The following is a 14,244-nucleotide window of genomic DNA, read 5'->3' on the forward strand; positions in this document are numbered from 1 at the left end:
TGCATATATATATATATGACAATAATTAGTAACTTTGAAACTTAAAACACTTCTAAACTTATTAGTAATTATGATGAGATATTTCAAAAAGGAGTTGAAGTAAGAGTTGAAATAGAATGAACATTGCATAAAAAAGAACCATAATGATTAAAGACCAATCTTTTAAATAAGATTAAGAGTTATAAATCTTCCAAATAATGTTGGGATCTTTTCTTCTTGCCCCCTTTTATTGATTTTGAATGGCAACAAAAATAAAATAAATTAGTAACTCGAGTTACATTAGAAAAGCATGAAATTATTAGAATTAAAAGTAGAAAAAATTAGGAGATGTACGACATCAAACCCAATACCTCTCGTCTGTAGAACGAGCAATCTGCCATTTGAGCTATATCCCCAAAGTAGACAAGTAATAGTAAATTTTTGGATAGGTAATATCCTACACTTGAAAATAAATAAATAGAAAATAACCTTCCTTCTACCTTGATTCAAACTTGTTGACTTTATAATTTAATATTAATAAACTTATGATTGATGAATATAACATTTTCTTATGGAGAAATTTCAGGGTCTTGTAATTATTTACATCAAGGAAGCCTAGATTTCAAAATATCAAAATAAGCTCAATTATCCAAGAAAACTTGAGTTTGATACAAACAAATTAGAATTATGATTTTTGTTTAGCTAACTATATTTATTAAAATATAATAATAATAATAATAATAATAATAATACTAATAATAATAATAATAATAATAATAATAATAATACTAATAATAATTTTAATTTTAAAAATTATTGAATAATTTAGAACTTCTCAAAAAAATTTCAACAAAAGTATTAAATGATTATTTTATGATCTTTTATTTGCAAATAATCAAATTTGATTTCATAAAAATAAAATTGTACTCTTCATTTTCTATTCTTCATGTAGCAATCTTAAATTCTATATTTTTTTTTCTTATACTTTTTGCATTCCAACAGTTAAATCCTTTGACAATTAAATTTAATATAATATATGTTTTGGTTAATCAATATATAGCATTACTATATAAATATATAAATTTTTATTACCCTTCCAATGGCTACATCATATCAAAAATATCTTCCTTATATTCATTCCATCAATCACATATGTTGGGAAATGTTTTATGTTTTGTCTCCAACGCCTTATGTAAAATATTAAAATATTACTTGAGTATGCATTAATAAGTATTAAAATGATATATTTATTACCTTGCCTTTTTACTCAAATGCCAATATTATTCACTATGTTAAAAGGCATATATTTATAAGCACCTTTCCAATTTCTAGTTGGTTAAATCCTATTTCATTAGGTGATATTTTAAATAATATTAGAGTTGAGAAACTGTAAAAATAGAATGAACATTTTCTTACGTGATCTAGAATCTGGCATATGCTTTCACAATAATATCATGCACCCATTCTAGAGATAAATAATATTAGAGTTGAGAAACTCATTAATGATTGGACAAGCCGAGTCAGAACTCAACTTAATGTAAATATAATGGATATTTTATTTTGTGCATTTAAGCTCGATGATTATATGAGAATCTAAAAATTAAACTGTAACAAAAAAATATGAGATAAAATGTCATTATTTATGAAGGCACAAATGAAGTTAGGGATGCACATGCTGATAGATTAGTACATGAGTATGAACTTTGTATGAAACCTGAAGAAAATATTTCAAACATGCATGCCCGTTTCTTAATAACTATAAATGTTTTACACTCTTTAGTTAAAACTTATAAAATTAAGATGTTTGCCTAAAGATTGGGATGCTAAAGTTAATGCTATTAGTGAAGCTAGGGATTTAAGTACATATCCAATCGATCAGCTTTTTGACTCTTTAATAGCTAGTGAACAAAATATGGCTGCAAGGGATTTGTGGGAATGTCATAAAGAAGAAAGATAAAAGCAAATGCATATCTTTGATGTTTAGAAGAATTGATGTGATTGATTCAAGATTTAGTGAATTAGCGACTAGAGAGGAGATTAAGAAAGAAATGACAATGCTCTCAAAAAGATTCAACAATTTGATGAAAAAGACAAGCAAATTCAAAGACAATCAACGCATGTAAATAAAAATTTTAAGGATAAAACTAAATTTTCTAATACAGGTACAAAAGATAAAAGGTAGGCTGATTTGCTACAATGATAAGATGATAAGATGCCGAGAAACATCACATGTGATTGTCCAACTCATATGGGAGAAGAAAGATTCAAGGAGAGAGATAGAAAGAATAACAAAGAAGAAAGTGATGAAGGCTAATTGGATGAATTTAGTAGTGGGACCAACTCCATTGAGTTAGAGGAAGAAAATCTCTATCTTATATTGGATTATGGAGATAACTCGACAAACATCCAAGAGTTGTAATCGAGAATGGTTTATCTTGTGAAAAGTCAGATGATGCATTCAATGAGTTGCATCGTGAGTACAAAAAACTAAGAAAGAAACAACTTAAGCTAGAAAAAGATCATGCATATTTAAATATCAATATAGTAAATTAAAAGTTAAATATGAATCACTCTAGTAAAATAATAATATTTATAGAAGTATTTCAGATGATCATTCTGCTTTGATGTCAAAATTAGGATTTGGAAATAACTAAATCAAATTTAATGTAAAAATCTAACTCTAATAGAAACACATCATTTAGCAAATTAATTATTAATAATCTTACACATGCACATGCCAATCGTTCACATCGTTATCACCAAATAAGATCATATGCAAATACAAATTTGTGGTGTAACAATTGTGATAAACACGAGCATATATCTTTTGATTTGTATGCAATGCGTGCACATCATATTCAAATTCATCATCATCATATATATATATATATATATATATATGGGTAGTTAAAGACAAAATATACACAACCATTTTGGATAGTTAAAGACACAAAATACACACAATCATCTATGCAAAATGATCATGATTTTAAACATTTTATTGAAACTGGACCCAAATATATATGCCTCCTTAAAATAAACAACTCATTTGATTTTTGCAGTCATGTCTCCAAAATAAAATCAAGAGGCATGTGGTATCTAGATAGTGGATGTTCAAATGTTCAAGAATCCCTCCTTCAACCTTGATATGAGCATCATTTAACAAATAATCCTACTCTTGAATATAAATAGCATTCCTTCAAACTGTTCTTCGCAACTATTCATTCATAATCTTCTATTTCAGAGTGGCTCACACTCGCAAATGTCAATAGTTATTGAGCAGGAAAATAAGACAGTTCATCAATGCAAATATAAATAATAATAATTGAATGAAATAAATAATATTAAGATTACATTATTCAAATTGAGGGATCCAAGATTGTGCTTCAAATAATGCTTGTAGAATTAATTTTCTTGTGCAAATAATTAAAATCAAACTCTTCTGATCAAAATTTCAACAAAACAAGACTTAAAATTTTCATGCTTATTTAAACATTGACATAATTAATAAATATTAAATAAGATTTTATTTTAAACTGAACCATACCTATTTTGTTTGTCCTCGGTTCCATTTAACAGATGATCACATTCATCCTTTGTACAATCAAATCAAGAAACATTTTACATTCAAGCTTTTCACTTAGATTCAAGTCTTAATGATGACAACATAAAAGGGAAAATTTACATACAAGTCGCTCAAATCCAATGTGTTTATGCATGAAAATGAAAAAAAAATTCAGATGTTTTGTGTAAATAGATAAGAATTGGATGAGTGTGTGTACAGGCCCAACATGTAAAAAATAAAAAAAAATAAATAAATAAATAAATAAAAAGTAAGCTGAGAACAGTTTACTTATATATGATGACAATTTAATAAAAATTTATGAACTAAAATTAAAAACTAAACAAAAAATTGCAATAATCACAACACCTCGGATTCATTCAGACAGATATACAGATAGAAATGCTGGGGAAACAACCATCTCAAATCAAAATATATTCAGCCATAAATAACATATCATCCATTGTAGCTGCTGACTCAAAAAACCAAAATTTTCGAATGTGAAGACATTTCCGTAGTAATAGCTTCCTCTAAACACCAAAAATCGTCATAATCACAACAGCACAGATTAATTCAGACAGATGACAGACTGAACTGCTGGGGAAACAACTCTCTCAAATTAAATATATTCAGCCATATAACATCTTCCATTATAGTTGTTATCTCTAAAAACAAAAAATTTCAAATATGGAGAAACATGCAATAAAAAAAGTCACTACTGAAACACATCTTACCGTTCCATGATGATTCATACATCAAGCAAATTTGATAAACTGGACTAAAACATCAAAATTTATTAATCCCAGCCAGTGGAAGGGACTGAGACTGGATCCCAACCAGTGGGAGGCACAACACCAGCAGGAGGCAAATCATTGTCTGCATTTGGAGCCGCGGCGCCATCCCATTCAGCAGGTGCTACAAAAGTTGAAAATTAAATGGTAAAACAAGAATTTAATCATTTGGAAAACATGGAATGCAGAACATAGATTTAGCATAAATTTAGCATTTGGAAAACATGTGCAGAATATAAATTTAGCAAGTTGCACATTATATCCATAATTCATGAGATGCTTATAGCTAAAAGGAATGCCCAATTTATTTTCAAATTTGTTATCATAGATTCACAGTAAAGCAGGTGCAAAAATAAGCCCCTTCAATTTATAAAGAGGAAATCAACCGCAAATGGCATTGGATTTATAGTTGGCAAAGGAGACGCAGAGAAATGGTGTTTCACAGTAGAAATTTTAGACAAATTATTAAGAAAGTAGGCATTAAAAATTAGGGTCATTTACTTAAATTCCACACAATTCTTATATATGTACATGTTTAACATCTAAACTTTAATATTTACATAAATGCCAAATCTTTAAAATTAAATAAAAAATACCACTATTATTAACTCTTTAAAAGTGAAATACACAATCGCATGCATGTTTTAACCTTAATTTTTAACACCAAAATGTTAAATTTCAAACTTTAGAGGTTAAAATACATATGAATTGTAGTATGTATGTAAATTTCCCTAGAAATTTGGATGATCCAACATTCAATTGCTCATTATACTATTGAAGGTGGTCTGTGGGTTTATCTTCCAAAGTTGCTAATAATATGAAATGAAATATTGCTACAAAAGAAGCGAACCTACAAGAGTTTTCCTCAAATAACAACTATAGTAATCTAGTAAAGTTGTCGGAGGCAAGTAGTCCTTTAAAATATGAAAGATAAAATTGTTGTATTCATCGTTTGATTATTTATTAATGGTTTCTTTGTTTGGGAGCTTATTTGTATGATTTTCAGTCTATACAATTAATTACCTCAAGATATGTGTATAGATATAACGATATCTTTTTGGAGACGATAATCCAATTCATATTTCTTTATAGTAAATTTCGAGCATACAGAAATTAAGTCCAACGACAAAAGAATAGGTAGACCCGTATTCTTGTTGACAAACTCAATAGTTTATCAGGTAATAAAAATAGCTTTTCTCTGCAAGTGATAAGGAGGTGGCTAAAAGAATCAAGAAAAAGTAAATGCCTAAATTAAGTTTTAAAATTTCACGCTCTTTACAACAGTCCCAACTATTTATTGGCGTGGGTAGCAAGGAGGGAGGGGGCTACTTCAATCTTGAAAATAATAGCTTCATCACAAGAGGTATACTCCTATTTAAAATCCTCTTTTCATGCTTCTTTTACCTGCATTTACAGCTATTAAACTGAGTTAGCTACTTGCTTACATACATACATACAACAACAAATCTTTGTCCCACTAAGTGGGGTCAGCTAAATGATTCCTTTTTTCCATTGTGTTCTATTGAGTGTCATATTTTCATTTAATTCTAATAAATTAAGATCATTTTGGTACATGTCCAAGTCTTTTTAGGTCTACCCCTACCTTTCCTAACACAAGTCAAATTTATAGCATCTACTCACATAACAAGGTCATCAGATGGTCGACGTCCAAACCAACCAAGGCGACTCTAATATTGTTTGTCACTGGAGCTACTCCAACCCTTTCCCAAAGTGTAACGCCACCAATCCACTGACCATCCTCATCTCAGCAACGCTTAATTTTATGTTTATCTTAATTTTATGTTTTTACAGGCCAACATTTTGCACCATAAAACATTGCCAGGTCTCACCACCATCTTATAAAATTTTCCTTTAAATCTAAGCGGCATTTTTCTATTATACAATAGGACTAATGCATTCCTCCAGTTGAACCGTCCAACTTGAATTTTACTAATAAAATCCCAATCTATATAATGATCACTTTAAAGTCAAAACATCTCATCATTTTTTTAAATGTTTCATGGCTACAGCTCCAATACTGTCATATCAGTATATGAGAAAGATTGAAAAAAGCTAAAGAATAAATTAAAATAAATAAGCAAAATCAAACTTATGAAAATTAAAATTAAATAATATAATAGATGATTGTCACAACACATTATCTGCATATTATGCAAATTTTAAATGGAATTCTAAATGAAAATTACAAAATATTTTCTTAGATATTCATATTTGTTGCCTACACATATAGCATCTAAAATTTTATCTTGAAAAAGCAATCAAATCTTAAAGTCGGCGAAGGAAGCATTTTCATATGCATTGTAGTGCTTGTCTCCTAAACTATATAATTATTATGCAAATTTTATGCAATATTATGCAAATTTTAAAATTTAAATATTATGCAAATTTTAAATGGATTAAGTACTGAGCTTATAGTTGATAAGATTTATATAATTAGTTTTGTAAAAACATCCAAGACAAAGTTAATGAGAATTATAGGTGTGGTTCACCGACGTAGATCACCCACAAGAAGGCATGTTATACATATTCCTCTACCTGTTGGAACTTTAATTTTTGTAGAACAGATATTTCCGGGCAAATAAAAAAAATGATGTTAAAAGAGAGGCAGCATATTACATCTTTCCTAGAAATAAAGAAAGAGATAACAATAAAATATGTGGTATTTTGGATTTAATTAATGAAGTAGCTAATATTATTTCAAAAAAAGTACCCAACATATACCTTATATTTCGCAAAATAAAAAGGATGGTAGTTGTCAGAACAATTTGTACCAACTACGTTACTGCAGAGATAACTAAAAAGATGAAAAAAATTTGATAAAAACATGGTGTGAATGAAACTTAAGTGTTGTTAAGAATCTAAGAATGAGACATCTAGGCTTAAATTTGCATGTCCAATGATTAAAAATGTTAGTAAAAGACAATTTTATACATACAAATTTTATTAAAAGAGCTATACGAATAGCTTGTACTTTGAACAATAGATTAAAGTGAGTGGCACACTTAGAGTTTGCATATCGTGTGCAAGGAATAGTACAATGGCTAGAGAAGATGGGGAATAGAGAAATACAATGATTGGCATAATTTCACATATAATAAATAAACAAGCAAAAGGAATATAAAATACAACATGGATAAATATTTTCCTGAGTTTCCTATACTGCTTTGTGGACGGAATTACAAAATATTTGCTCTCGAGTTTTTTGTTTTAGTGTAAATTTTCAATATTCATACCAAATGAAGGATTAAAAGAAATGAACAGAGTATTATCATACGAGAGCAGGGAATTTAACACAATTAGAATCTACCACATCACATTAAACAAAAAAGGTAAAAAGTCTAAACAATAACATCAACAAGCAAGCATATGAATACACAAAAATATAACCTAGCAAAATACAACAACCTCAAACATGGCAAATCACAAAAAACTCCGTAGAGTGCATAATATATCATAAAAAAGCAGCTATCAGTCCTTATCATCCCAAACATAATACAGACTTGTGTACATTTGCTAGCTTGTTGATGTTAATTTTTGTACCTATTACCTTTTTTTGTTTCATGTGATATGATAGATTCCAGTTGTGTTAAACTACCTACTTTTGTATGATATATTATGTTCATTTGCTGTAATCATTCATTTGGTATAAATATTGAAATTTTACATTAAAACAAAAAGTGAGACAGCAGATATTTTGTAATTCCCTCTATAAAGCAGTATAGAAAGCTCAAGAAAGAATTTTGGAGTTTTACGGCTCAATTATGTTGCGTTTTGGGTTTAATTTCAATTTCTCTGACCTGCATGATATTTACTTAAACCTCTTTCCCAATTGATGATATTGTCCAGCCTATGAAGGAGGATGAGGAAAAGAGTGACGGTGGAGAGGATGTATGATGTTACTTATTCCCAGAATTTTGTTTCTCTAAAATCCTAGTGTGTTGACTTTCTCTCCACTGTTACTCTTCTTGGACAATATCTTCAAATTGGGAAGGAGTTTTAAGAAGCAAGCAAAGAAATATCATGCAAATCAAGAAAAGATTGAAATCAAACCCAAAAAGCAGCATAACTGAACATTAAACTCCATTTTTTTTTTCTTGAGTTTCATATACTGCTTTGCGGAGGTAACTACCAAATATTTGCTCTAGCGCTTTTTGTTTTAATGTAAACTTTCAATATTCATACCAAATGAAGGATTACAAAAAATGAACATAGTATATATCATACGAGAGCAGGGAATTTAGCACAACTGGTCTACCATATCACATTAAACAAAAAAGGTGATAAGTCTAAACATTAACATCAACAAGCTAGAAAATGAATACAACAAAATATAGCCTAGTAAAAAACAACAATCTCCAAACATGACAAATCACAAGATGCTCCACATAAAAAATAGAGTAATCAGTCCATCATTCCAAACATAACATGCAAATCCATAATTTAACACAATATGATCACAGCTCGGAAACAAAAATCTAGAAATCATTCACATAACACATCCTCTCTACCATCACTGTCTTCCATCAGTGTATTCTCTCTACCATCACTTATCACATTAAACAAAAAAGGTGATAAGTCTAAACATTAACATCAACAAGCTAAAAAATGAATACAACAAAATATAGCCTAGTAAAAACAACAATCTCCAAACATGACAAATCACAAGATGCTCCACATAAAAAATAGAGTTATCAGTCCACATCATCCCAAACACAACATGCAAATCCATAAGTTAGCACAATATGATCACAGCTCGGAAACAAAAATCTATAAATCATTAACATAACACATCCTCTCTACCATCACTGTCTTCCTCATCCCTCCTCCATAGGCTAAACAATAATGTTAAAAAAGCTCAAATGGGGATCAAGACCGATATTTCATTGCTCCCTTAGATGATCTTTGCACTAATATTCAAAGAATTCTAACCTTTCAAATAGCTACAAAGGAGGATGAAGAAGAGAGCAATGGTAAAGAGGATATGTTATGTTAATGATTTCTAGATTTTTATTTTCCTGGACTGTGATCCTGCTATGTTGACTTGTGGATTTGCATATTATGTTTGAGATGATGTGTACTGATAACTCTATTTTTTATGTTATATTATATACTCTGTGAAGCGTCTTGTGATTTGTCATGTTTGGAGATTGTTGTGTTTTGCTATGTTACATAATAGGTGAAAAAGATAATGCACGCATATGCTATAATATATTAAAATTGCTATACAATGCACTCTGTTGATCAATTTATATAATAGGTGACTATTCTACTGGAATTCCAGATCGCTGTCTCATGCTTCTCAAACTATTTACGAAAGCTAATTAGTCTAAACTTTTCTTTTCTTTAGACATTATGTGAATGGTTACCTTTGGGTAATTTTTTTATAAACCTATTTATAGGTGAATACAACTACCTATAGACTCTAAATTAATTTAAAGCCTGCCTTATTGATAAGAAAGACATTTGGCACTTCCTCAAAAATGCCCTTGTACTGCGAGTAAAAAAAATTATCTACAAGACTGTTAATTATTTCAAGGCTCATCTCGAATTAAAGAAACAGTTCTTTAATGTTTCTTTTGTTCATCTTCAACTGAAACTCAAAATGCATGTGAGAGCATTTATATATTAAAAGCATTTTATGTAAAGCGGTGAAATAAGGTTCCGGGAATCAACCAAGCCATAAAACTCCAAAATTCTTTCTTGAGTTTACTATACTACTTTGTGGAGTTAATAACAAAATATTTGCACTTGCACTTTTTGTTTTAATGTAAAGTTTCAATATTCATATCAAATAAAGGATTACCGGAAATGAACAGAGTATATATCAGACGAGAGCAGAGAATTTAACACAATTAGAATCTACCATATCACATGAAACAAAAAGGTAATAAGCCTAAATATTAACATCAACAAGCTAGTACATGCATACACAAAAATATAGCATAACCAAACACAACAATCTCCAAACATAACAAATCACAAGATGCTCCACAGAGTGGTTAATATAACATAAGAAAAAGAGTTATCAATCCACATCATCCCAAACATAATATGCAAATCCACAAATCAACACAGTAGGATTCAGTCCAAAGAAAAAAAAAATCTAGAAATTGTTAACATAACACATCCTCTCTACCGTCACTCTCTTCCTCATCCTCTATAGGCTGGACAATATCGTTATAAAGCTCAAAGGGTAGAGCCATTGGAAATTGCACGGAATCAAAACCGATATTTCTTTGCTCCTTTTGATAATCTTTGCATTAACAATTTAATATATAACATTTGCGTGCATTATCTTATCATCTATTACATAGCCTAGCAAGACACAACAATCTCCAAACATGACCGATCGCAAGATGTTTCACTGAGTGTGTAATATAATATAAAAAATAGAGTTATCAACCCATATTATCTAACATGCAAATCCACAAATCAGCACAGTAGGATCACAGTCCAGAGAAACAAAAAATTTGGAAACCATTACATAACACATCCTCTCTACCGTCACCCCCTTCCTCATCTGCCTCCATATGTTGGATAATATCATTATAAACCTCAAATGGTAGAGCCATTGAAAATTGAATGGGATCAAAACTGAAATTTCTTTGCTCCCTTCGATGATCTTTGCACTAATGTTTAAAGAGTTCTAACCTTCAAGATAGCTATGAGGATTGCATTTTGTCATCTTGAGATATCTTTTACATAAATAATAGCTTAATCAATATAAATTATATAATTTTATAAATTAAAATAAAAATTCAAAAATTCAGTGAATCTAATTAAAATAAAATGTGACTCAAATTAACTAAATATATCACAAGTATCTTCTTTATAATTGATCAATTACATAAACTTAACAAAATTTGAATTTTTTTTTAAAAAAAATCTGAAATATATGAAATCAAATAAATTATCCAACATAAAAATATCAAAAAAGAATATTCAAGATATCATAAATTAGCCAAAAAAAAGTTGATTCAACCAAATGAGTGGCATCCTATAAAAAAAGAATAGGTAGGATCTACCGTATCAAATGAAACAAAAAAAGGTAACAAGTCAGCATTAACATCAACAAGCTAGCACATGAATACACGATATAGCCTTGCAAAACACTAACAATCTTCAAACATGACAACTCACAAAATGCTCCATAGAGTGCATAATATAACATAAAAAAATAGAATTACCAATCCACATCATCCAAACATAACATGCAAATCCACAAGTCAAAACAATAGGATCACAGTCTGGAGAAACAAAAAACTAGGAATCACTAACATAACACATCCTCTCCACCATCAGTCTCTTCCTCATCCTCCTCCATATGTTGGATAGTATTGTTATAAAGCTCAAATGGTAGAGCTACTGAAAATTACACCGAACCGAGGCCGATATTTCTTTGCTCCTTTCGATGATCTTTGCACTAATGTTCAAAGAATTCTAACCTTTTAGGTGGTTATGAAGAGTGGCAATATTGTCATTTTGAAAAATCTTTTACATAAATAATAGGTTAATCAATATAAATTATATAATTTTATAAATCAAAATACAAACTTAAAAATACAGTGAATCTAACTAAAACAAAATGCTGCTCAAATTCACTAAATATAACGTAAGTATTCTCTTTATAATTAATCAATTAGTTAAACTTAACAAAATTTGAAATTTTCAAATAATAACGTAAAATATATAAAATCAAATAAATTAGCCCACATAAAAACTCAAAAAAGAATATTCAAGATATTATAAATTATCCAAAAGAAGTTGATTCAACCAAACGAGTCACAACCTATAAAGAAAGAATAGGTCGGTATAAAATTCAGTAAAAAATTGGAGTAAACGGGCCCTACAGGAAATGTGTGGATAGACCATCTCGAAAGAACTAGTGTTACGACATGCATATTTAGGTATGAACTAATTGTAATTACACTTATCTCTCATGGCAAATGCAAAAAGATAAGGATAGGTTCATAGCTTGTTTTCTTTTAAATGTGCCAAGCAATCAAAGCAGATTTATTCTAAAAAAAATGGAGAATAGTTGATAGTTCAAACCTTGAGGAGAGGCCCATTCGGCACCACCAGGTGCAACCAAGCCCGTGGCTCCCACATCAGGCATTTGCAAAATCGGTAGGCCATTGTTCAGAAGGTAAAATGCCACCATATTCAGCTATAGCAGCATACTCAGGGGCAACAGGAGCCTCCCCTTCTTCCTGCTGCTCCTTGGCTTCCTCAGGATCTCTGTGAAAGAAGAGATCAACCTATGTGCACCATTGATAAAATTTAATTAGTAACTAACATCCACATCATACAACATGTCAGCATATAAATCAAAGCATCCTTGAAAGGCAAGTTATTTCCTGATATCATGAAAAATTTTAACATTAACCAATAAATAAACAACAAAATTCACACTTTGGAATCAATTACATGATTATTGCTGCAAAGATAATCAATAGAAAGACAAAAAAAAAACAAATATTTAGTCAAGCTATAGATGAAGTCATTAATGCATAAATAAATATGAAGATCTAAACTTTTCAAAAAAAATAAAAATAAAAGCAAAAAACAAAACATGAGAACTTACCATAACATCCCACTTGTGGCCCGGAGCAATAGTATTCCTCATCTGAAGGACCATCCTTGCCAGCAACCAGAAGAGACAACCTATACTGTGTTTTCCCTTGTTATTAGCCGGAATTCCAATGTCAACAAATCGCATTGGTGAATCAGTATCACAGAAGGCAATTGTTGGAATGTTTCCAAGAGCAGATTCCTTAATTGGCTGCGGAATATAAACATTCAGAGCAACTAAGCTAACATTTTAACAAAGCAACCCTATATAAGAAACAGAGGGAAAACATGCCTGGTGATCAGTCCTTGGATCAGTCAGAATAAGCAGACGGGGCTCACTAAAGGATGTTTGGAGCTGGTTAGTAAAGGTTCCAGGCGTGTGCCTCCCAGCAATAGGGTGAGCACCAGTGTACTGCGCAAACTTCAAGACAGCTCTTTGACCATAAGGTCTAGCAGATTGAACGATTATGTCCTGGGGGTTCTCAATGGCAACAATTACTCTAGCCGCAAGTTGTATCTTTTCCCAAGTTCAAGATTTTCCAAGATTAATTATGTATATCCCTAAATTTTAAGGTAAAAATGAGATTTCAGAATAATAATGTCAGTATATGAAGCTAAACTAACAAATAATTTAACTATGCAGGAATGATAAAGATAATGACAGGAAATAATGAAAGCCACATACACCGATTCATAGATCGAAAACCCCATACCTTGTATGTCAAAAACAGTATCCACAAAATTTATTCAGAACAAAAATGACACCAAATGGCCAATAGGATCCAATATGAAAGAACAAAAAACTTTGATGCTACTAAAACTATTGCTATACGATCAACAAGAGGCTCCATAAACAAATCATCCAATTTGAGATTGAACAAATCGACCCTAGGGCATCGAAAATTATACGAAAAGTAAGAAAAAAATCAATTACATGGAACCGCAACATAGATACGGGATCGTTCCAGAATTCAGAGTTCCAACTTATAAGAAATGCTTACCTTTCTAAGTGGCGTCTCTTTAAGCTATGGATACAGGCGCAGAAAGAGCAGGGATTGCGAGCTTACCGTCACTCCTTCGCTTGTATACGTAGCGCTCCATCTGGTAGTCGCAATTTTTGGTTCCTAGGTGCACGTGCGCAGCCAACATCATTTGAATGTCCTGCTCCTTCTGAGAGAGCACCCTCGTCGCCATGTCTGAAGAACTTGATCTGAAGTTAGGGTTAGGAGAATTGTGAACGGCGCCCTCAGATTAGAATGCTGAAAGATTGTTTTTATACTCGGATTCTAGAGCCCTAATTAGATATTATATTTACATGCT

At 30.6% G+C, this 14,244-nt stretch overlaps 1 protein-coding gene across 1 annotated transcript; it reads right to left on the bottom strand.

The window, feature by feature from the left end:
- Positions 1–4,136: 4,136 nt before the first annotated feature.
- LOC110020522 (40S ribosomal protein SA-like) lies at positions 4,137–14,198 on the bottom strand. The gene is given in 6 exon segments (XM_020718660.1): positions 4,137–4,456; positions 12,406–12,475; positions 12,477–12,611; positions 12,938–13,135; positions 13,217–13,485; positions 13,992–14,198. Coding segments are annotated over 6 exon segments (918 nt in total). The 5' UTR covers positions 14,119–14,198; the 3' UTR covers positions 4,137–4,337.
- Between the last annotated feature and the right edge of the window lie 46 nt (positions 14,199–14,244).

Source organism: Phalaenopsis equestris, unplaced genomic scaffold, assembly GCF_001263595.1.
Source record: "Phalaenopsis equestris unplaced genomic scaffold, ASM126359v1 Scaffold000098, whole genome shotgun sequence".
Classification (NCBI taxonomy): Eukaryota; Viridiplantae; Streptophyta; class Magnoliopsida; order Asparagales; family Orchidaceae; genus Phalaenopsis; species Phalaenopsis equestris.